The 25,781-nt window shown below is 44.7% G+C and overlaps 1 protein-coding gene across 2 annotated transcripts in view; it reads right to left on the bottom strand.

The window, feature by feature from the left end:
- Positions 1 to 25,781, bottom strand: part of DERL1 (derlin 1) — a 63,316-nt gene that overhangs the window by 29,187 nt on the left and 8,348 nt on the right. For both annotated transcript variants that reach the window (XM_073632195.1, XM_073632196.1), the window contains exons 2-5: positions 17,932 to 18,043; positions 8,060 to 8,124; positions 5,768 to 5,794; positions 3,276 to 3,371 (exon numbers count right to left, since the gene is read on the bottom strand). In XM_073632195.1, coding sequence (XP_073488296.1) covers positions 3,276 to 3,371; positions 5,768 to 5,794; positions 8,060 to 8,124; positions 17,932 to 18,043 — 300 coding nt within the window. The remainder of the gene's footprint in view (positions 1 to 3,275; positions 3,372 to 5,767; positions 5,795 to 8,059; positions 8,125 to 17,931; positions 18,044 to 25,781) is intronic.

The following is a 25,781-nucleotide window of genomic DNA, read 5'->3' on the forward strand; positions in this document are numbered from 1 at the left end:
GAAAATTTGATATTTTATATAGAAAACCTAAAAAGTTAAACTGCCCCTAAGCAGTATCCTAAAAAAAAAAAAAACCACACAACACACACCACACTATCTTGTCTACCAGTAGATACTAGTACACTTTCTGTGCATTGAGCCTTATAGCTGTATAGCTGCAGTGTGAGATCATCTAAGGCACTGCTGCCTCTGATTGCTAGTTCTATGAAATATGGAGGGTCATTTGGTGATGTCGCTAAAGCTGCTCACTGTTCTCCTTTCTGGAGAGACATCTATACCCGAGGACCTGCACTGCAAGGATCTCGCTGCTTCCGTTTCCTTCACTGCTCCTTTACTCCACCAGTTATCATATCACCAGTTATCAACAAGCAGCTCTGACACGGAGGCGCAAAGCCCTGCTTCTCTGCCAAGATGGTTGCCTCCACATAGGAAGTGCAGAAAAAAGGTACAATAAGTCAGTAATGGTGAAAAGATCAGAGGCAATACTGGTAACTAATTCTTTGCCCTCTGCCTGCCTTTTTGGGCACAACTTTCTCAGTTCAGGTCCTCTTTATTGCCAATACAGACTCATTATTACCAAGTCCCCTCCTGTATTGAACAGAATCTAGTACTTATGTGTCATGGTTAGAAAAAGATGGAAAGACCTCTGCAGGTCCAACAATGTACAAAAAGACTGCAAATTACAATTAAAGTGATCTTAAACCCAGGGTTTTTTTTAAAGAACTTTCAGCAACTTATTTCATCACCGAGTATGCAGCTTCGTTATCTTTGAAAAGGATTCTAAAGACTCGTTTACCTTCATGCATTCTATGCATAAAAGGTAAAAAAACCTTTAGTATGCAGCTCCCCCAACCCCCAGCCCCCCAATACTTACCAGCTGCTCTCTCCCTCCTCATTGGCTCACACAACATATCAGCAGCAGCCTTTGGCTCCTGCTGCTGTCAATCACAGCCAGTGATATGGGCGGGGCAGAGACCTACTGGTGCTGGAGTGGGGTCCATTTTTGCTGGGGGAGTCTATTGTTATTAGCTAGAGGGGATCTTTTGATCCATCTAACTAAATTCCATAGAAAGCGAGGCTCAGAAGTGAGCATGTACGAGTCTCCCCATAGTAAGGGGGGGGGGGGGGGGGAGCCAAAAGTGCTGGCGGGGTCCCAGGAAGAGGTTCAGGGCTGCTCTGTACAAAAGCCATTACACAGAGACCTCCGGTCCACCGGCAGGAAGGGGGGAGCCTACTACCGCTGGTGAGGCAAAGTCTGGGGCTATGGGATCTACCACCCGCCCCCTTTCTGTGAGGCAGTCCGAGCCCTGGGATCTGCCCCACCAGTCTCCTCCCCCAACAGCGCCTCGAGTGTCCACTGAACCTCAAAGCGGGCCCCCGGAGCATCCAGCGACACAACTTTCGGAGAGCTGGGGTGGCAACAGAAAAACAGTGTGGCTGCCAGGTGACCTCTCTCTCCAAGCTTAGCACTAGGGCTGCAACTATTGATTATTTTCATAATCGATTAGTTGGCCGATTATTGTTTCAATGAATCCGTTAAAAACCTTAAAAGAAAAAGTGTGGTATATAATTTCGTTAATATGTAAAGTTTAAAAAAAGGCAATTTATTCTTAAATATCTATATGCAGTGGTAAATATAAATAACCAACTATATGGTAAGGGAGTAAAATCTTTAATCCACTCTGAGAATAAACGGACAGAAGAGATATATACTGTATATACACCATTAGAGGGGATAAACTATTAGAGGTTGAATCTAGTAAATATCAGACTCAAATCAATTTTTTTTTTTTAAAGAAAATTACTGTTTTGCAGATTTTCAAACAGAATTGTATTATATGCTGGCCATACAAAAACAATGTCTTCCTTCAAAAAAAAAAAAAAAAAAAAAAAAAAAAGTCATTTTAAGAATGTTTGTTCGATTTTCTAATGGTTAGTGGGGGTCAAATCGACGGTCTTTTTCAACCACAGTGGACGGGAAAAGTTAGAAATAGAAAACTTTTTGGTCAAAGGAATTTTCAGATAGTGTATGTGGTTTTCGTTCAGAAATTACATTCGTTTTAAAACAGAATGTTAAAAACAAGTGAACATTTTAAACAATTCTTTCATTCAAAGATTGCACAAAGATTTTTCGTCTGAATATTCGACTGAAAATTGATCCGGGTGGCCAGAATAAGACTCGGTACACACCTATGCAGTTTGCTTTTGATGTGTTTCTGCAGTGCTTTTTGCTGTGCGTCTTGATTTTTTGCGCATGTTATGTTGCTGTGATTTGCGCTTTTGCATTTTATGCCTTTTTTTGACCAAATTGTTGTTAAAAAGTTCTTGACCCTTTCCAAATACGCAGCAGCTAAAAGAGCATAGATGTGAACGGTGAATTGTAGTGCGTTTCTACGAAAAGCCCCAAAAAACATATAGGTGTAAACTAGGCCCAAGATGTTTAGTAACATAATGGGGGGGGGGGGGGGGGGGGGGAAATAGCCCTTTATAGTACAAAAAGAACAAATCGCTACTGTAAGGGGTTCATTTTTTTACTGTGCAACGGTGAAAGTAATATTCACAGTAGCGATTTGCTCTTTTTGTACTCTAAAGGACTCATTTTAGTTTTTATAACCCCATTATGTTACTAGTCGATTAATCGGTTGTTTTCGGCCCCACATAGCACCACTAGTCCCCAGAGACCTGTCTCCTTCCCAGACACACAGGCTTCAGCCTCCCTGGCAGTCTTTAGCCATGGCTCCTTGCAGTGTCTCCTGCCTAAGGAAACACCAAAACTGAGGAGCTGGCGGGGAAGCATGCCTTTTAAATCTAGGCTGGGCGGTGTTTCCTAAGGGAGGAGCCAAGGTCTCTCATAGGTGGCTGTCCTGAAAGACGATATGGGAAAATACTGATTTTAATTTGTAAGCAACAAGTGTCAGAAAAAGGTTTCGTTTTTAAGTGGTTAAACTGACCTCATTTACAGACCGAAGTTCATCCCTTTGATCTAAAAGTTACGTTTCTCTTCATCTCAGCTTAAGATGTTGTGACAAACTTGACAGGCTGCCTGTCAGCAGTGAGCAGGGAACTCTCTGCACTGATTTGAGGAAACGCTATTTAAAGATCGTGATGGGGTAGAATCGCAATCGATTCTTTAACGATTAATCATGCAGCTCTAGTGTGTTGGTCTTGTAACCGTTTTGTGGGCAGCAAGCCAAGAGAATGTGTGCGATATACAGATGCCGCTAGAGAGACAGTCTACAGCTTTGTATGTTATGTACATTACTGGGCTCACGTACCTTAAATCTTGTCCCAAACCAGAAGGACACGATCATGTCTCTGTTCAGCTGTGACCACACGTACAGAACGGACATGATCAGAGGGATCATCAACAGCTGGAAGGCAGACAGAAATCCATTATTACACAGACATCCATCAGATGGCCTTACCTTGAGGACTAGACAGTGAATAGGCAGAGTGTGGTGTGAGTGGTTCTAGGCTCTGTTCAGATCGGAGTGGTTCCCGGAGGCAGAAGGGGCAGTAAGCAACTGCAGGGACAACGCATCAAACACCAGACTGGATGAAAGTGAACCGTCTGGGTCTCAGATCTCCGATGCAACACTATGGGGGTTATTTACAAAAGGCAAATCCACTTTGCACTACAAGTGCAAAGTGCACTTGGAAGTGCAGTCACTCTAAATCTAAGGGGTAGATCTGAAATGAGGGGAAGCTCTGCTGATTTTATCATCCAATCATGTGCAAGCTAAAATGCTGTTTTTTATTTTCCTTGCATGTCTCCCTCGGATCTACAGCGACTGCACTTCCAAGTGCACTTTCAAGCGCACTTTGCATTTGCCTTTAGTAAATAACCCCCAGTGTGTCACTGAAATGGCAGCCTGTGCTTTAAAGTACACCTGCCATCAGAGAAATAGAAATAAATGCCCCCTAATTGGGACTTTAAATGGACCACCAACTCAAAAATTGTATAAAAATGATTCGTTAATGTAATAGATTAAAATACAAAAGACCACATATTGAAAGGGTGCACAACATGTGCTACATAAAACAAACCAACTGTGTTATATAAAATCACATGCAATATGAATGCCCAAATGCCCGGCGCGTTTCCGGTATAAGATGTTCGAATACCTTCCTCAGGGGCCAGGGGTTCAGAGAGTTTAATATTCAAAATAAATTCTAGTATGGTGATTCAATATCAGAAACACGCATAAGGGACCGGTCAGTATATATTAACAATGCACACCTCGCCATCAGTGGGAATTGTGAATATTTAGTGCGTTCTCTGGGTGCATGGCACCTGCATAGTCTCACGGGGAGTGCTCCTATAGTAAACTCCTCTTAGATGAAACAAAACAGCTCGTAAGAACCACTGTTATTGGGCTAAATAGCCCAGGGAACAATGTCCCAATGCCTAGGCATTTATCCAGTGATTCAACATCACACGCTAGACAGACATATTCGTCTCACCAGAGGTGAAACGTTGGGACATTGTTCCCCGGGCTATTTAGCCCAATAACAGTGGTTCTTACGAGCTGTTTTATTTCATCTAAGAGGAGTTTACTATAGGAGAACTCCCCGTGAGACTACGCAGGTGCCATGCACCATGCTTCGCTCCCATCTTGTGACCGCCAATCAGAGTGGTAATCTTGTTGGAAAGCCCGCCCCCCTCCTGGCACTCAGATCTTCTTAGGGTTGGTTTCCACCAGAACGCAGTGAGGGAAACCCGCGTTCTGCGTGCATTTCCCACACCATATTCAAAATGCACTTCAGTTGCAATCTGCAATGGTTGTCAATATTAAAGTGGTTCAAAATCCTTATGGTTTTTATTTTAATGCATTCTTTGTATTAAGGTGAAAAACCTGTGCTGCAGCCCCCTCCTTTCCTTACCTAAACCTGATCCAGCAACATGCACGAGAGCAGCGGCTCCAGGCCACTGTCTCCCTCCTCATTGGACAGACTGACAGAAGCAGAGTCATTTGCTCCCGCTGCTGTCAATCAAGTACTGTGATGTGGGAGCGGGGGCAGGGCTGCGTGTGGGTTTTTCTCCCCCACAGCAGCGGTTACTTTTGAAATAGGCGCGGCTGGGCTCCACCCACACATGCATCATTTATTCACAGGGATCTTTAAATTGAACTACAAATTCCCGTCTGTCACTGCTGCTAATTTCCAATGGAACACGAGCCCGGTAATCACCACATTCACAGTCCATTGATACTTCCTCCAGCTCTGCAAGTGAGAGCCTGTACCTCCGAATGGACAGACAGCTGGAGGAAAAGTCAGCAGGAGCCTGACACTAACCTATCACCCACCTATCACAGGTGCAATACTTTGCAAAAAAAAAAAAAAAAAAAAAAAAAAAAAAAAAAAAAAAAGGGGTTCCTGCAAAAATGTGTATTTTTGGTTATAAAGGTGAACTTTGCCTTGATAAGGACCCAAGGGTAGCAATGGGTTAAAAGCAACTGTGCAGCCTCAGTGTGTGAATGGCTACAGCCAAACAGGCATTTCTTGATAGCATTGAACTTTGTTTACCACATTCTGCCTTGTGCGCATTTCTCTTGGCCATTAAAGCAACCCATTGTAGAGAAGGGCCAATAGCAATGTGCGAGAGGCAGGAGGGAGTCAGCAATCTTCAATACATTCTGGAAGATTCCCAGGATTCAAGCACAATGGTGGGAGTTTGGAAGCTGCAGAAGATATGTGCACCTGCACTAGATAACAAGAACCTGCTGTGTGCTGTCTGGTGGAGAGTGTCCCTATTAAATGATCTTACCTGCATGTCCATTATCACGCCCGTTATCTGTCACAATGTTAAGGGAAGCTCACATTCAAGAAAAAAATAAAAAAAAATAACTTAGACATGAAGCTTATGTTTTTAAGGGCCAATGAACACAATATATTGGATGTCAAGTAAGAAAGACGTTTGATACATTTGTACCACTCTCAGGGCCGTCTTATGTGGGGGCAAAAGGTGCAGCTGCCCCGGGCCCAGTCACTGTTTTTGGGCCCAAAGCAGCAGCCCCTTGACCTGCGTTGCCAGTTTTCCTGGTGCAGCAAGGCAACCAATCCTCTTCTCCCAATCACCTCATCTGCCTGCCCTCTCCATTAGTTTACTGTGCATGCAGTCAGCTGTGCTGTGCCAGGTGAGAGATGAGCGTTTAACTCCCCGCTCACCCCCCTCCCCTCCTGTCAGCAGTGCAGAAATTAACCACAAGAGCGGGCTCTGTGTAATCCCCGCTTACCGCCCATTGTTTGTCCCACCATCGGGATGTAAACACAGAGCGTACTGTGCGTGTGTGGACCCCCCCCCCCCCTTCTGTCAACGTTTGGAGAAGGGGGGGGTGAAGAGATTGATAAAATAGAGAGAGGGGACTGGAGCAGGACATTGTGAAGTGGCAGCGGGCTCGCCACCCACTCTGTCTCTTCCTCCTCTCTAGTAGAAACAGGAATGGACCAATCAGCAGGGAGGAGAGGAGCATCATGGGACACATATTCTGCAGAGACAGGCTGCCCACTGAAAATAATGGGGGATGAACTACAGCCCCCAAGCTTTGCAGCAGTAAGGAAGAGAGAACCAGATTTTCCCGGGGAAAGTTTGCTGCTCAAGTTGACTACCCAGAGAGAATATGTGAGGACCGTGCTGGGGACACCATCTGAGAGAGTACAGAGCGTGACCCGAGTCTGGAGGGACAAAGCTGCTGCCAGGATATGGACCTGCTGTGCAGCCTACCATAGTTGTCACAGACAACCCAGAGTGAGTGGACATCTGATTGGAGGGATCTGCTGGTATGTTGCTGGGTCTGGCAAGAGCCTTGTGGGGACTACTTTTTACCACTGCTATAGACGGACCCACCGGGGGGGATTTAGACTGACCCACCGGGGGGGATTTAGACTGACCCACCGGGGGGGATTTAGACTGACCCACCGGGGGGGATTTAGACTGACCCACCGGGGGGATTTAGACTGACCCACCGGGGGGATTTAGACTGACCCACCGGGGGGATTTAGACTGACCCACCGGGGGGATTTAGACTGACCCACCGGGGGGATTTAGACTGACCCACCGGGGGGATTTAGACTGACCCACCGGGGGGATTTAGACTGACCCACCGGGGGGATTTAGACTGACCCACCGGGGGGATTTAGACTGACCCACCGGGGGGATTTAGACTGACCCACCGGGGGGATTTAGACTGACCCACCGGGGGGATTTAGACTGACCCACCGGGGGGATTTAGACTGACCCACCGGGGGGATTTAGACTGACCCACCGGGGGGATTTAGACTGACCCACCGGGGGGATTTAGACTGACCCACCGGGGGGATTTAGACTGACCCACCGGGGGGATTTAGACTGACCCACCGGGGGGATTTAGACTGACCCACCGGGGGGATTTAGACTGACCCACCGGGGGGATTTAAACTGACCCACCGGGGGGATTTAGACTGACCCACCGGGGGGATTTAGACTGACCCACCGGGGGGATTAGACTGACCCACCGGGGGATTAGACTGACCCACCGGGGATTAACTACCATGAAGGGGGGGGCAATAAATGTTTGCCCAGGGTCCAATCAATATTAAAGATGGCCCTCACCGCTCTGTGGGCGAAGAACAGACAACTGACAATCAATAACCCCATTGAAAATAAATGCCAACTGTCATTTGTAAAAGTGCCATATATTTTTCAGTCAAATAATTTGATATACCAGTCACAACTATACAAAAATTATAAGCATACATGGGCAGTTATGAACTGAAGGCAAGCAACATCTCATCCTGGGTCAGGTCTGGCAAACTGAAAACAAGAACAATCATTAAAAACCACAATCGCCATTTGGCTTATCTCTCTGCATCCGGGTTCCCAGCTCCTCCCACCTCCAGCGGGGATCATCACCAGAGCTATAGGTGAAGAATGCAGGAAACCCCAACATTGGGGTCTACAAGAGATCTCTTCAGATACAGGAAAGCACATCTCTACAAAAACTGAAACCAAGTTTGTGTGAACTAATTCTTCTAAACACAGCCGGGGTCCATTCAGAGTTTTATTTTTGTTAAAGGATACAACAATACAAATCCAATTAAACAGGAGCATGAACATGTAATCTGCAGGTCTTCCATCAAATGCACCTAGAAAATAGAGAACACTAATAGTTAAACATGGATTTAAAGCTAAACTCTGGGATCAGCAAATCTCATCTAAATATATTCATCATGTGTATTCTTCCTTGGTGAGCTTTGTGTATTTCTTCCAGACCTGTACAGTAGTCCAGCGTGAGACTTTCCCTCTGTGTAATAAAGACCACTCACTGCTGCTCTCTCTCTTTGTGCAGGGAGACTGGTCTGGTCTCCGCCCCCCCTGTAGTTTTCTGCAGGCAGCCTGTAGTGGGTGGAGCCTGCTGGGCCCCTCCCACAGCTCTGCTTTCTGTACAGGCCATGTACAGCACAGTGAAGATGTCAACATTATTTTACAAGGCAATATCTGGATTTATAAAGTCATTTAGTGCACAGAAAGTACATTTATATTTTCTTGGCTATCGAGGAATTTCATAGAAAGTTTTCCTGCCCAGAGTTCTGCTTTAAATGAGGAGTACACTTGTCAAACATTATATAGAAGTATAGTGCTGAAGTCTACAGTTGACTGCAATGCTGCAACTATTTTTATATATTTTTCTATGCATCAGAGGAAGTTTCTGTTTATTTTATGAGGCTTGTACATTACATAGTAACTGGATTTGGGACCGGCTTAGCCTGTCATACAGGCAGATGTACTTTAACGCTGAACTCAAGACAAACATTGAAATACACAAATGAAATACGGGGCATTAGACCTGATTTTTTTCTGCTTGCAGTTAACACTTGCAGTCTTTTCCCTGCTCTCATCCTGTGAATTTAAAGTAAATACATAATTTAATTTCTCATTTCTCTGGCACTCTGCTGTCCACTCCTATCAGCATGCTCCTTGCACAGCATTCCAAGAGGCTGACAAATGCACCAAATGCAGAGACTTACACTGATGTATTTTTCTAAAATCAATTAAAATGATGTATTAATGGATACAGGGGCTACATTATAGTGCATCTCACTGGAGGTTCAAGTGGTTATAAAAACTTCCTATTTTTTTTTTTTTTAAATAAAAAGAACAAACATGTCATACTTACCTGCTCTGTGTAACGGTTTTGCATAGAGCGGCCCCAATCCTCCTCTTCTGGAGTCCCCCGCTGGCGCTCCAGGCCCCTCCTCTTCACCAGGTGCCGCCACAGAAAGCCGCTTTCCCTAGGGGCACCTGTGCGTGTTCACTCCTGAGTCCTGCTGCTGCGTCCATTGACAAAGACAGCAGGACTCGGCCCCGTGTCACAGGATTTGACTGACAGCAGTGGGAGCCAATGACTCCTGCTGCCATCAAACTGTCCAATGAGGAGAGAGACAGTGGCGAGGCCCACTGTGCTCTTGCACATCGCTGGATTGGGTTGGGCTCAGGTAAGAAAAAACGGGGGGGGGGGTCTGCTGCAGCACAGAAGGGTTTTCACCTTAAAGCATAGGATGCATTAAGAGAGATGTATGGGGATTTCTTTGCAGATTCATACTTACCTAGGCAGATGCTGCACCTGTCCCCCGCCGCCTCTAACACTGAGAACTGAGGGATCAAACATCACCGCTCGCTTGGTTCTCAGAGCTCCCTGAGCAGAGGGCTGGTGACCGTCAGTCACTGACTCTCTGCTCTGCCCCCTTCTCTCTCGATGGAGCGCTGGGCAGGGGAGGGGACGGGAGTGGCCGGCTCAGGCTCACTGAAAGCATGAGTTGGGTGCCAGTCCAGATCTTGCCTGCGCCTGGACCGACTCGGACCTCAACTGACAGCAGGCTTCAGCCCACTGTCTGCTGAAAACGGGTCCCAGGAGTGCAGAAAGGACTGCTTGGCTGTACTTCTTGAGGCCCTAGTCACACTGATGCAACAATCGCTTCAACTTTGGAGCAGTGTGAAGACCAGTGTGAAGACCAGTGTGAAGACCAGTGTGAAGACCAGTGTGAAGACCAGTGTGAAGACCAGTGTGAAGACATACATAGAATTTAAAGAGATGCATTTTTCATGAGCTTTTCTTGCGCTAAAAAAGGTGCAGATTATGGCTGACAAGGAATTCATATTAAATTTAAATTCATGATATTAACCACCTCAATACCGGGCACTTATACACCTTCCTGCCCAGACCAATTCAGCTTTCAGCGCTGTCACAATTTGAATGACAATTGCGCGGTCATGCTACACTGTACCCAAACTAAATTTATATCATTTTGTTCCCACAAATAGAGCTTTCTTTTGGTGGTATTGATCACCTCTGCGGTTTTTATTTTTTGTGAAATAAAAAAAAAAGAGACCGAAAATTTTGAAAAAAAAAAAAAAAAAAAAAAAAAAAAAAAGGGTTTTTGTTTCTGTTAAATTCTGTAAATAAGTTCTTTCACTGATGGGCACTGATAAGGCGGCACCAATGAGCGGGCACTGATATGTGGCACTGATATGCAGCACTGATCTGCATTGATAGGCGGCACTGATAGGCTGCAAAGATAGGTTCTTATGGGTGGCACTGATGGGCACTGGTAGGCATTGTGAGTGGGCACTGATTGTTAGCTGCCTGGGCACACATTAGTATTTCCCTGGGGGTCTACGGGGCATACCTGGTGGTCCAGTGTGGATGGCTTCCCTGGTGGACATGGGTGGGCTGTGCTGATAAACAATTAGCACAGACCCCCCCTGTCAGGAGAGCAGCTGATCGACTCTCCTCTACTCGCGTCTGTCAGACGCGAGTGAAGAAAAGCCGATCACCGGCTCTTCTTATTTACATCGTGATCAGCTGTGATTGCACACGGCTGATCACGTGGTAAAGAGTCACCATCAGAGACTCTTTACCAAGATCGGTGTTGCGGGGTGTCAGACTGACACCCCGCAACAACGATCACCGCAATGCACGCCCCCGGGGGCGTGCAGCGGCTCAATATCCTAAGGACGTCATATGACGCCCAGTCAGGATATTGAAACCACTTTGCCGCCGTCAATCTGCTATATGGCGGGTGGCAAGTGGTTAAAAAGTCAAATACAATTATATACAGCATCTAACAAAGTATGTACACCCCTCACATTTTTGTAAAATATTTCTTTTTATGTGACAACATTGAAGAAATGACACTTTGCTACAATGTAAAGTAGTGAGTGTACATCTTGTATAACAGTGTAAATTTGCTGTCCCCTCAAAATAACTCAACACACAGCCATTAATGTCTAAACCGCTGGCAACAAAAGTGAGTTCACCCCTAAGTGAAAATGTCCAAATTGGGCCCAAAGTGTCAATATTTTGTGTGGCCACCATTATTTTCCAGCACTGCCTTAACCCTCTTGGGCATGGAGTTCACCAGAGCTTCACAGGTTGCCACTTGAGTCCTCTTCCACTCCTCCATGACGACATCACAGAGCTGGTGGATGTTAGAGACCTTGCGCTCCTCCACCTTCCATTTGAGGATGCCCCACAGATGCTCAAAAGGGTTTAGGTCTGGAGACATGCTTGGCCAGTCCATCACCTTTACCCTCAGCTTCTTTAGCAAGGCAGTGGTCATCTTGGAGGTGTGTTTGGGGTACAGTGCCCAGTCCCGGCAGCACTCATGCAGCCCCAGACCATGACACTCCCACCACAATGCTTGACTGTAGGCAAGACACACTTGTCTTTGTACTCCTCACCTGGTTGCGCCACACACGCTTGACACCATTTGAACTAAATAAGTTTATCTTGGTCTCATCAGACCACAGGACATGGTTCCAGTGATTCATGTCCTTAGTCTGCTTGTCTTCAGCAAACTATTTTCAGGCTTTCTTGTGTATCATCTTTAGAAGAGGCTTCCTTCTGGGATGACAGCCATGCAGATCAATCTGATGCAGTGTATGGTCTGAGCACTGACAGGCTGACCCCCAACCCCTTCAACCTCTGCAGCAATGCTGGCAGCACTCATACGTCTATTTCCCAAAGACGACCTCTGGATATGACGCTGAGCACATGCAGTCAACTTCTTTGGTCAACCATGGCGAGGCCTGTTCTGAGTGGAACCTGTCCTGTTAAACCTCTGTATGGTCTTTGCCACTATGCTGCAGCTCAGTTTCAGGGTCTTGGCAACTTCTTATAGCCTAGGCCATCTTTATGTAGAGCAACAATTCTTTTTTTCCGATCCTCAGAGTTATTTGCCATGAGGTGCCATGTTGAACTCCCAGTGACCAGTATGAGAGAGTGAGAGCGATAACACCAAATTTAACACACCTGCTCCCCATTCACACCAGAGACCTTGTAATACTAATGAGTGACATGACACCAGGGAGGGAAAATGGCTAATTGGACCCAATTTGGACATTTTCACTTAGGGGTGTACTCACTTTTGTTGCCAGTGGTTTAGACACTAATGGCTGTGTGTTGAGTTATTTTGAGGGGACAGCAAATTTACACTGTTATACAAGCTGTACACTCACTACTTTACATTGTAGCAAAGTGTCATTTCTTCAGTGTTGTCACATGAAAAGATAGAATAAAATATTTACAAAAATGTGAGGGTGTACTCACGTTTGTGAGATACTGTATATTTTTTTTAAAACTGTAATTTTCGGTACCAAAATTTCCCATTTGGTGCACCTCTAACCATTCCCTACTCCACACTAGCTAATATTACTTTAAACCTTTCGCTGCCAGGTCCGTACGTCATATGGGCCTGAGGGTTTTTTTTTTTTTAACACACAAATCAGTCATGTTTTAAATGGTAGGAAAAAAAAAAAAAAAGTTACACTCAAGCATATACCCCCCCCCCCCCCAAATTTTTGCCCCCCCCCCCCACATATACGCACTTACAAACATAAAAATGCATGCGTCAAGGGCGCCTACACATGAAATAGATTGCAATACACTTTACATATCCCCATACACGTGAAGTAAGAATATTTCAAGCACCAAACCTCCTCCATGACGCTAAATGGTTTGCCTAAAGGAAAATATATGATACTGAAGTTTGTTGCCATTTCCCAGGTGAGGCGCACGCAAATTTAAGGTTTGACATGTTGGGTATCTATTTATTCAGTGCAACTTTGTCTTTTATATTTTACCAGAAAAGTGGTATACCCCAGAACTAACTTTAGTCTAATATTTACTGAAGTTTTGCATTTCCTAGACCTTTGTGGTAATATGTAAATAAAACATTGGAACTGCCACTATTTTATTCTCTAGGGTGTCCGCTTTCCAAAAACACAATGTTTTGGGGGTTTTATGTAATCTCCAGGCCTAAAAACAGCTTACCTGTAAAATCCTTTTCTTTCGAAGGACATCACGGGACACAGAGCCTCAGTAATTACTGATGGGTTATATAGGGTATCACTGGTGATTGGACACTGGCACACCCTATCAGGAAGTTCAACCCCCTATATAATCCCTCCCTTTGCAGGGATACCTCAGTTTTGTAGCCAAGCAATATAGTGTATTAGAAGAGGGGTGGGACCTCTGTGTCCCGTGATGTCCTTCGAAAGAAAAGGATTTTACAGGTAAGCTGTTTTAACAAATCCTATTTTCCTTTCTCGAACATCACGGGACACAGATCCACAGTAATTACTGATGGGATGTCCCAGAGCAATGCAACCTGAGGGGGGGAACCACGACCAAGTAGAGTGCAATCAGACCTGAGGACCCCGTACCGCTGCCTGCAGCACACTACGCCCAAAGGCGATATCCTCATGCCTTCTTACATCCACCTGATAGAATCTGGTGAATGTATGAACTGAAGACCAGGTTGCGGCCTTGCAGATTTGAGCCATAGAGGCCCGGTGATGCACCGCCCAAGAAGCACCAATAGCCCTTGTGGAATGTGCCCTGATCTGAAACGGAGGAATCTTCTGTTTCAAACTGTAAGCCTGAATGATCATTTGTCGAATCCATTTAGAAATGGTAGCTTTTGACGCTGCCTGTCCTCTATTGGGACCCTCTGGCAGCACAAACAAAACATCCGTATTGTGGATCTGAGCAGTTGCCCCGAGATAGGCCTTAACTGCTCTTACTACATCCAACGAATGTAGAGATCTCTCTTCCGAAGAACATGGATCTGGAAAAAAGGAAGGCAGAACAATGTCTTGGTTTAAATGAAAATCAGAAACCACCTTCGGTAAAAAACTAGGATGAGGGCGTAGTACCACTCTATCCTTGTGTATAATCAAATAAGGCTCCTTACAGGAAAGAGCTGCTAATTCTGATACTCTTCTAGCAGAAGAGATGGCCACCAGAAAAATTAACTTCCTAGTCAACAAGACCAAAGGAATCTGACGTATTGGTTCAAAAGGCTGTTTCTGTAACACAGCCAGGACCAAGTTCAAGTCCCAGGGGTTTAGGGGCGCTTTAACCGGAGGATTAAGACGCATCACCCCCTGTATAAAGCTTCGGACCAAAGAATGCGAAGCAAGTGGCCGTTGAAATAATACTGATAAAGCCGAGACCTGGCCCTTGATGGTACTCAAGGCCAGCTTCATCTCTAATCCCAATTGTAGAAAATCAAGAATTCTACCTATGACATATTTCCTGGGATGCCAACCTCTGGATTCACACCAGGATACATAAGCTTTCCAGACTCTATGATAAATCATCCTGGAAGCTGGTTTCCTTGCATTAATCAAGGTAGATATGACAGGACCTGAGAGCCCACGACTCTTCAGAACGTAGGTCTCAATAGCCAAACCGTCAAATTTAGCGTTTGTAAGGCAGGATGGAACACTGGACCTTGAGATAACAGGTCTGGGCGTACCGGTAGGGTCCACGGGGAACCCACCGTCATCCCACGGAATCACCAACGCATCCGTCCCGCATGCAAGAGGATCTTTTGTCCTTGCCACAAATCTGTCTATCTTTTTGTTGAATCGGGATGCAAAGAGATCTACATCTGGAACCCCCCATCTTTGGCATATGGCCCAAAAGACGTCGGGATGTAGAGACCATTCCCCTGGAAGTAACTGCTGGCGACTTAGATAGTCCGCCTGCCAGTTCTCTATTCCCGGGATGAAAACTGCCAATATGCATGGCACATGCATCTCTGCCCAGACTCAGATCTGGTTCACCTCCTTTTGAGCAGCTCGGCTCCGGGTGCCTCCCTCCCTTTGGAGCTCAACACAGGACATCTTTACACGTCCATCACCTAAGACACTGGCGTAAAAACTGAGGTATCCCTGCAAAGGGGAGGGATTATATAGGGGGGTTGAACTTCCTGATAGGGTATGCCAGTGTCCAATCACCAGTGATACCCTATATAGCCCATCAGTAATTACTGTGGCTCTGTGTCCCGTGATGTTCGAGAAAGAAATTATTTTTTTTTTTAAACATGTATGCAAAAATGGCTCTGGCACCAAAAGAATTAAACTTGTAGACTAGCAGAAAGTTCACGATCCATGGAGAGTTCAAACTGCACATTAAAAAGGCATTATAAATCTTCCTACTTGCACTTTGTGTTTTTACCTGTAGAAGATGTACATTGATCATAGTGTTTTTTGGTGTCATTTGCTGTTCTGTACACACAGCATATAGTAGAGCAAATCACCACATGCCGATGTTAGCAGTTTATATTAAAAAAACATGAGGCATGTGGTAGGGCGTTGCACAGGTTAAAGCATGTCCTCTGTCTGTAGTCTGAGAACTGACATTTCCTATGAAGGACCTACATATCCCACAATCCCTGGGTACCTCAGTCCAACACGGGCACAGGTGAGAGCTTCAGAGGAATTTGATCCGACACGGGGACAAAACAGGCGGAGAATTCACAGAGACACAGACAATGGTGCAGCCGGAAGGTGTTTTTAGTTACAATAGCACTTCCACATACACTATATTGCCAAAAGTATTGGGTCGTCTGCCTTTACAGGCACATAAACTTTAATGACATCCCAGTCTTAGTCCGTAGGGTTCAATATTGGGTTGGCCCACCCTTTACAGCTATAACAGCTTCAACTCTTCTGGGAAGGTTGTCCACAAGGTTTAGGAGTGTGTCTATGGGAATGTTTGAACATTCTTCCAAAAGCGCATTTGGGAGGTCAGGCACTGATGTTGGATGAGAAGGCCTGGCTCGCAGTCTCCGCTCCAATTCATCCTAAAGGGGTTCTCCCGGGTTGGAGCAGGATTATGAAGCTAAGCCCCACCCTGGGCTGCAGTACATTTTTTTTTTTTAAGTTAACTATCGTGAAAAATATTACCATAACGTAAACAATCCTATCAAAGTAGGTTAACGCTTTCCAGCTGGCAGGAGCCCCCTCCTCGACAATTCGTAATGCCGGAAGCGCTACATGAGCTTCTGGGTCATGTGATCACTGATTGGCTGTCACAGTGATCAGGAGCCCACCCCACCAACTCGCAATCGTAACTGTAAGCCAAAGATGTGGGTGACAGCACGGTCACTGTGCTGGGGGTGCGGGGGGAACACACTGCCAGTACAAACAAGGGATGCCAACTTCACACATACTGTATTTGTAGCAGCTTAGCGTTAAAGCTCATTGCTGCCCTGCCAAATATGTGCAAATAGAAAAGCATTCATGTATAGTTGACTGCTGAATGACTTATTCAACTGAAGTCTACCGGAAAGGGAAAACAAAAAGACTCTCTATTGATGCGATCCTCGGACAACGCTCCTGGTAGTTAAACACCATGTGACACATGACTAGGCTGAGGAGGATCAGAACACCCTTCTATTCACGGCAAGGACACTGTTTTTATTTAAAAATATGATTTGGGTATTGCTCCTTTAAAAAGCGTCACTAAACCCACATCATACTATCAATAAATGGTGTATTACATGCTGTCCATACTCAGTCACTATGAGATTCCTTTTCTATATTCTGCAAAAAACCTGGTTAATCCTGCTGCTCTCTATCTCCACCTTCTATTCATATCCCCAATTCAGCTAGGGATTTTGCAGCTGTGGAGGCGACTCTACCCATACTCAGTTTTCAGTGAGTTTCTATGTTGAGCATTTTCTCCCTATCACATCTGAGCAGCCAATGTGACTCCCTCCCTCCTCATGCCCAACCAACCAGCTAAAGACAATGGGGGTGGGATAATAATTCTTGATTGATGAAGGCTTTACCACCCTCTTATTCTAAGACACAGGCTGGAGGGGTGTGGCCTAGCCTGTGACAGGCAGAAATCTGCCCACACCATGTTATTGTCAAAGTATAACAAAGCTTTGATTTTAAATCTATAATTGTCAATTTAAAAAACAAACAGTTTTAAAAAACTATTTCAAAGGGCTTTTTTTTGAACATGTGACCAGCAGCATAAGACTAGAGGCTCCTACTGCTTATGTTGCCCTGTAGACAGGCTGGGAAAGATCTGGGTCATGCAACAGCTGTATATCGATTAAGAAAAAGTTACTTAGATATTCTTGCTATAGGGGGGGGGGCACACTTTTGGGTTCACTCCCGAGCCAGGTTGTGTGTGTGTGTCCATTGAGCCACACACAGCATGGCTCAGCCCTCACAGGATTTGAGTGACAGCAGAAGCCGATAGCTGAGATAGAGGCGTCCTGTTATAATAGGAACACAGAGCAGTGCTGCTGCAGAAGGGCACAGTGTTGGATCAAGAGATAGGACCCAGGTAGGCATACAGGGAGGTGGGGGAGACAACTAGTGGGACATTTCTTTCTTTAATGTGGGGGAATGCATGATGGTAAAAAAAAAAAAAAAAAAAAAAAAAAAGAAAAAAGCCTGCCTTGAGAACCACTTTAGCTATTTCAACAGTGAATTTAATTTATTTGGCTTTATATTTAGCCCACAACCTGGCTTCAGCTCCATGTACGATTCTTTTCTACTCTACAATATTCTCCTCCTGAAGAGCCATGTGTAGGTTCTCGGGATACAAGGAGGCACAACAGAGAAATCATGTTATCATTATTTACCTGTTTCAAGTCGCGTTGAATACTGATACAGGAAATACAGGTTGACCATGTACAGAAATCCTGTGCCGGGTCCCACAGGGAAGTAAAACGTTGAGGTAAAGGGTCTCCATATCTGTATTGAAAGAACACATCAGTTCATTATAAACAAATCAACCAATCACATTCTCTGTACAGGTCTCACCAAAGCTTGTATTTCAGTTTCTGATTGTAGTTAGAAGCGGCCACCCCCCCCACAACACACAGGTTCCACCCCTCCCCCGTCCTCCTCCGGCCCCCCTGTCCCAGATCTGTCAGGATGGAGAGCAGAGGAAGGAGCCGGTAAATCTGTCATTTAGCGGCTCCTTTTTCTGAATGAACAGTCAGTGATTACTGACTGTCCATTCATAACTGAGCATGCTTCAGTTTATGAATGCAGAGGAGCCACTGTCTCATGTCCAGTGCAGCTGAGGCTGCTGAGAAAGGGACTGGGGAATCTCTGTCCTCAGTCCCTTTCCATGTCTCAAAGGGGAGATGTCAGGGGTCTGTTTAGACCCCTGACATCTCACCAAGGCCCGCCTACCCCAACAGGGTTGAATAAACAAAAAAAAACAAAAAAACCCCACACATTGTAATAAATATTTTAAAGTAAAATTGTAAACAAAAAAAACCCACTGACTGTCCTCTCTCCGATCCCCCCCCCGGCGCTCCAGTCCCCTAGAGTGGGCCACCTGACCAAACAGAGATCGGGGGAGAAGGGGCTTAGTGGTGACCAAGGACCTGATGGTCACTCTTAAAGAGCTACAGCGTTTCTCTGTGGAGAGAGGAGAACCTACCAGAGGAGCAACCATCTCTGTAGCACTCCACCAATCAGGCCTGTATGGTAAAGTGTCCAGACGGAAGCCACTCCTCAGTAAAAAGGCACAAGACAGCCCGTCTGGAGATTACCAAAAGTCACCTGAAGGACTCTTAGACCACGAGAAACAAAATTCTCTGATCTGAGGAAACAAAGACTGACCTCTTTGGCCTGCATGACAAGCGTCATGTCTGGAGAAAACCAGGCACCTGGCCAATACCATCCCTACAGTAAAGCATGGTTGTGGCAGCATCATGCTGTGGGGATGTTTTTCAGTGGCAGGAACTGGGAGAGTATTTAGGATTGAAGGAAGGATGAATGCAGCAATGTACAGAGACATCCTTGATGAAAACCTGCTCCAGAGTGTCCTGGACCTCAGACTGGGGTGAAGGTTCATCTTCCAACAGGACAACGACCCTAAGCACACAGCCAAGATAACAAATGAGTGGCTACGGGACAACTCTGTGAATGTCCTTGAGTGGCCCAGCCAGAGCCCAGACTTGAACCCGATGAAACATCTCTTAAGAGATCTGAAAATGGCTGTGCACCGATGCTTCCCATCCAACCTGATGGAGCTTGAGAGGTCCTGCAAAGAATGGGAGAAACTGCCCAAAAATAGGTGTGCCAGGCTTGTATCGTCATACTCAAAAAGACCTGAGGCTGTAATTGATGCCAAAGGTGCTTCAACAAAGTATTGAGCAAAGGCTGTAAATACTTATGTACATGGGATTTTTTTTCATTTTTTTATTTTTAATTAATTTGCAAAGAATTCAAAAAAACTTTCTTCACATTGTCATTATGGAGTTGTGACAGACTCACCCAGCACAGAGGCTTTTGGAGGGGACTGCTAGCCTCTTGCCTACCTGACTATGGGCCCTGGAACTTGAGGGAGCTACAAGCATTTAGGAAGATATTCTGTTATGTAATACAAAAGGACATTATTAAGGAGGCCATGATGGTCTCTGCCAGCTTGGGACTCAGTGGAGAGATGTATGTGAAAGGAATGCTGATTAATGAGATCTGGAAAGCCCAGGTCTTTCACCCAATAGTTTATTGTGCTCATTAACACACTTTTGTCTTAGAAAACTATTGGTGGATGTGTTTCTACCTATGTGTACTGTAAGTTGTGAGTGAGGAGACGGCAAGCCTACTCTGAAAGGTCATATCTGAGTCACCTAGTCTGGGTAAATGATTTGATAACTTGCTCATGTTAATTAGGTTTCTGGTTACAGTTTGTATTGTCAGCCTGCTGTATATATTTGTGTGTCATCTCAAATAAAACAGTCCATGTTCAAGCTGCGCAACTGAGCTAGTCTCGCCTGGTTCTTAAAAAAATCTGATATTTCGTGTTCCAGAACTTAGGAAGCGATATACTGATGGAAGCGCTCAAGCAGAGTGTGGGACGTTCCGTCACAGGAGTATGGTTTGTAGAATTTGAGGAAAATAACAAATTTTATCAATTTTGGAATAAGGCTGTAACATAACAAAAAATGTGGAAAAAGTGAAGCAATGTGAATACTTTTCAGAGGCACCACCTTGGCCTGCCTTGGGTGCCGGAATGAAATAATTTCTGTGTGCATTTGTAGGAGTTACATCATTCTGAGATGATACAAGATAGCAAAAAAATATTGAGCAAAAAAGGTGTTGGTGATGATGAAGGGAAATCATGGATGTTGCATCACTCCAGGTAAGTGGAGCAGACTTCAGTTTCACTTTTTTGCTGCCATGATCATACTTCCTGTCAGAAGGTGGCTACATTCATTCACCATGGTCCCACTGGATGTAGGAATGTAGCCACCCTCCATTGCTCGCTCCTGAGATGGACTATGGGATGTGTAGTGTTCATAGAGCAGAACATGTGGAAGCGATCTATTCTGCTACAAGACAGCTGCCATACCAGCCGCCACCAAAAGAACGTCATACAGTGCAGAGACCGAAATACAGAATATGAGATATCCGGATGATCACAGAACACCTCCCAGACACCGAGATGATTGCAGAGGTGGACGTGTCCTTAAAAGCAGGCAGCTGTATCAGACTGATGCAATCTGAGAAAATCTCTCACAAGACTTTCCTATACGGCCAACCAAGCTGAGTTTCACACATCTGTGACGTCTGTGAGTCACAGGATGATCAGCCAGGCAGAGAGAAAACGGTGGATTAAAAGAGAAGTACCGTATATACTCAAGTATAAGCCGACCCGAATATAAGCCGAGGCCCCCAATTTCACCACAAAAAAACTGGGAAAACTTATTGACTTGAGTATAAGCCTAGGGTGAGAAATGTGCAGCTACTGCAAGTGGGAATGAGCGTCATCAATGCCCATTTGCAGCCTCACTGTGCCCATTTGCAGCCATAGGTCCCCTGAACTTCAAACTCGGTAGTTAAGGGTTCCTAGATGCCCCCTAGCTGCAGCCAAAATTTGGGGTCTCTGGACCCAAAGAGTCCCGAAATAACATTGCTGCAGATGGGCACAGTTGACCGACTTTGGGGCCCCCAAATTTGGTGTGCAAACCCAAAGCTGGGGTTCCTAGCACCAAGTGGCCCCGAGATGCGGGGCCTCAAAGTCGGTTCAGAAAATGTCAAGCACTTTTCTGCAGCAGAGAAATACATTTTCCGAACCAACTTTGGGGCTCGTATCTCGGGGCCACTTGGTGCTAGGAACCCCAGCTTTGGATATGTTGTAGTGTTCCACTGGGTTTGCACACCAAATTTGGGGTTCCTAGCACCAAGTGGCCCTGAGATATGGGGCCCCAAAGTCGGTTCGGAAAATGTATTTCTTTGCTGCAGAAAAGTGCTTGACTCATGTATAAGCCGAGGGGGGCATTTTCAGCACAAAAAAAAAAAAAAAAAAAAAAAAGTGCTGGAAAAACTCGGCTTATACTCGACTATTATACTGTACTTTTTTTTGTGTTTTTTTATATATTTTTGATTCATACTTACCTAGGTGGATGGATCATCAGACCGATGTTGCAGCTGTCCCTCACCATCGCTGCACTGAGAACCGAGCCACCAAACATCGCAGATGGCTCGGTTTTCACAGATCCCCGAGAGGAGAGCTTCTGACAGTCAGTCAACGTCTCTTCTCTCTGCTCCTCCTCGCTCACTGGAGGAGCGCTGAGCTGTAGAGGAGCGATGAGCGGCCGTCTCAGTGACTTGCTGAGAGGCTAAGACTGCCATCAAGGCACCTAGCGAATCCAGACTTGGGAAGTTGGGATAACGCGATGCCTCAACTGATTTCAGCGATATCAGCGGAGAGTGGACTTCTGACTAGAGGTCGACCGATATATCGGCCGATATTTGGCTTTTTTTACTTAATCGGCATCGGCCGATTGTGCTGATAAAAAAAGCCGATTATAACTTCAGCGGGACTTGCAAATGACTTCTGTAATAGAAGTCAATTGCAAGTTGTCTGAAGGTTTCTTCTCTCCTCCTCTGGGCAGCCTGCCAAGTCTGATAAGAAGATACATTTGTATCTCTTCGAGTTCTTTTATCAATAGACTGAACTCCGTGTGTAGAAGTTCTCAGTTTAACCAATTTAAAGACTAAATCTTTTTTGACATTTGTTGCTTACAAGTAAAAATTCTGTATTTTCTGCTAGAAAATCACTTGGAACCCCCAAACATTATACATAATTTTTTTTAGCAGAGACCCTAGGGAATAAAATAGCGGTTGTTGCAATATTTTATGTCACGCGGTATTTGCGCAGCGGTCTTTCAAACGCAATTTTTTAAAATAAAATACACTAATTAAAAAAAATAAAAAAAATATATAAGCAGTAAAGTTAGCCCATATTTTTTTGTCCAAAAGTTTTGGTTACTTGTTTTTGTGTATTTAATATTTAAGATATAGTTATTTTTTTTTTTTAATCTAAATTCTACATACAAGTGAACTGATTGGAGGTTTGTTTTGTTCAATAAATGTTTAAATGTAAACAATTTTCTGCATCACTTATTATTTAAGGTTGCTTTCACACTGGAGCGGGCAGGCGTTAACGGTAAAACGCTGTTAGTTTTAGCAGCGCTTTACCGTCTTTTTAGCGGCGCTATTCGGCTGCTAGCAGGGCGCTTATAACCCAGCTAGCGGCCGAGGAAGGGGTTAAATGCGCCCCTGAAGTGCTGCTGCCGAAACGCTTTGCAGCCGCTTCGGCAGCGGTGCGCATTCATTTCAATGGGCAGGAGTGATGGAGGAGCAGTATACACCGCTCCAAAGACATACTGCCAGCGCATCGCCTCAGCGTGAAAGCACTCGGGATATCACACTGAGACTGTAGGGAAGCCGTTTTACAGGCACTTTACAGGCGCTATTTTTAGCCCAAAAGCGCCTAAAAAAATGGCCCAGTGTGAAAGGGGTCTAACTGTTAGATTTTATGAGATGAAGGGGGAAAAAAAAAAAAAAAAAAAAAAAAAAAAAAAAAAAAAAAATCGGCATCACATATCGGCCATCGGCCAGCGCGATTTCTAAATATCGGCATCGGCCAGAGAAAAACCCATATCGGTCGACCTCTACTTCTGACAGCTCTCCGCTGAAAACAGGTCACAGATGTGCAAAACGAATTGCACTCGTGACCCAGAGGAGAAGCCCAGCCTAAAAAGCTCAGGCTGGACATCTCCATTAAAGTAAATCCGTCATTAAAGAAATAAGTAGGATGCCAATGCAGACCTACACCTGAAAATGTTAGTTACTTGGCTGTGTGATGGAAGTCAGCAAATCAGTAACTTCTAAGTCTCTGCCACCGATGTCACTGGATTAGCATAACAGCCAAGCAACAACTTGGCTGTCTCAAGTTTTCGCTGAAGACAGCTTTGGTTACAAACAGGCATTGGATGATACAGAAGTAGATGACTTCATCAGTCTGCTGCTGCTCTTCCACTGTCCACTCAGCAGTCTGGAGGTGGAGCCATGACAGCATTGTATTCTTACTACAGTCTAAATCTAACTGAGAAAACGGGGTAATTCTGTTGTTCTGAGTGATGGGGCTGTGTAAATCCCAGGACTGGATTGACAGAAATAACATCTCCCTTACATGCATTTAATTTGGGTATTTAGCTGTATTCCGGAAGTTCAGCTTTATTATAGAACTGAATTGCATTGCTCTAGACTTCATGTGGTGGTGGTGGGGGGGGGGGGGGTCAGACATATATAGATGGAATCTGAGCGTGCATAGACGCAATAAAACAGATCAACCACCATTTGACAGAAAATGGACAAATAATCGACTTCTACAGACGGCTTTTTTTGGTGACATTGATTAACCACTTTAATACAGGGCACTTATACACCGTCACTGCCCAGACCAATTTTCAGCTGTCAGTGCTCTCACAATTTGAATGACAATTGCACGGTCATGCGGCGCTGCACCCAAACAAAATTTTTTATCTTTTTTCCCCCCACAGATAAAGCTTTCTTTTTATGGTATTTGATCTCGGCCAATCCCCAGACGACATTCTATCATGACGAAACGCGTAGGGTGGAGCCTGTGACGCTGACGTCATTACGTTTTCTCTTAAGAGATTGATGGGACACACAGTAAGCAGGAGGAAGCTTGTGGAGACGCCGCAATCTCCATCTTTGATACACCACTGTTGTTACGCTTTCAAAAGGATGAAACATCTTGTAAGTGCAATATATTCAGCATATTAAAATTACCTTGTATGAACTATTACACTATGGGAGCATTCTTTTTTGTTTTCCGAGTACCACAATCTCAGCTTCAACTGCTAACGTCGGTATAGGTTAGTGGAAGACCTGAATTTCCCAAGTGCCTGGCGAGACCACCTTTACGGTGGTCATCTATAGTTGGTGAGGAGCCTCATTTCTCACTTGGGTGTCAAACTATTTTGGATGCTGGATTTGCTTTTCACCACATTTCCTCTGGAGCATCACTTTCACATTATACATGGACCTTTTTTGCTGGTTGGAATTTCTTTTGCACAATTTGAAATAGGGATTATTATTTCTTGCACTATTTGTGATTTGGATTTTTCTTCTTTTTAGCGATTTGGTTTATGTCATTTTTTCACTATTCATTACTTTACTCTTTTATAATCTATAATTAATTTAAGGAATGTTTTGTGGCATCTGCCTTAGGCCCCTTTCACACTTATGCGATTTTGCGGCCGCCGCGATTTGGGAGCAGTACTACTTTGACATTAACCATTCTCAGGTTGTGCTTACAAAGTAGTGCTGAAATCGTGTCTATATTATTCAGGTACAATTTGCATGCTACTTGAGGGTTTAACATTGAGGTCTATGGAGTACAAATCGTATGGACCAAAGTAGTGCAGGGACTACTTTGAAGCCGGCACGACTTAAAGTCGTGCCAATATGAATGGTAGTCATTGAAAATCATGGAGAATGACTTGTCATACGATTTTGCAGTTCAAAATCGTGGGACAAGTCGTATAAATGTGAAAGGGGCCTTAGTTTTCTATGTGAGAATTTTTTTCACCACTACCCCCATTTTCATATTTTATTTTCAAATAATATCTTTGTGTCTGTTGTGTTGGAATCAGTTGGGCTATCACCCTCAGTCATTTTTGGTGTGCTAGTTGCCTTAGTTTTTATTTATTGAGAGTTTTTTCACCATCACTCTTTTTGGATTTCTATTTATTATATATATTTTTTATATAATTTTATTAGCGCTGCATCTTTATGGTATTTGATCACCTCTGCGGTCTTTACTTTTTGCGCTACAAGAAGAACTCATTTTCTTTTTTTTTTTTTCAAAAAAAGTTTTCGTTCGATTGTTACAAAACTTTGTAAAGAAGTAAGTTTTTTCCTTCACTGATGGGCTCTGATGAGGCAGCACTGATGGGAAGAAAAACATTTTAAAGCGCCCTGTCCCGATGAGCTCGGGCGCAGAAGCGAATGCACACGTGAGTAGCGCCTGCATATGAAAACTGTGTTCAAACCACACATGTGAGGTATCGCCACGATTGATAGAGTGAGAGCAATAATTCTCCTCTGTAACTCAAAACTGGTAACCTGTAGACATTTTTAAACATCGCCTATGGAG

The sequence above is a fragment of the Aquarana catesbeiana genome, linkage group LG05 (assembly GCF_042186555.1).
Source record: "Aquarana catesbeiana isolate 2022-GZ linkage group LG05, ASM4218655v1, whole genome shotgun sequence".
Taxonomy (NCBI): domain Eukaryota; kingdom Metazoa; phylum Chordata; class Amphibia; order Anura; family Ranidae; genus Aquarana; species Aquarana catesbeiana.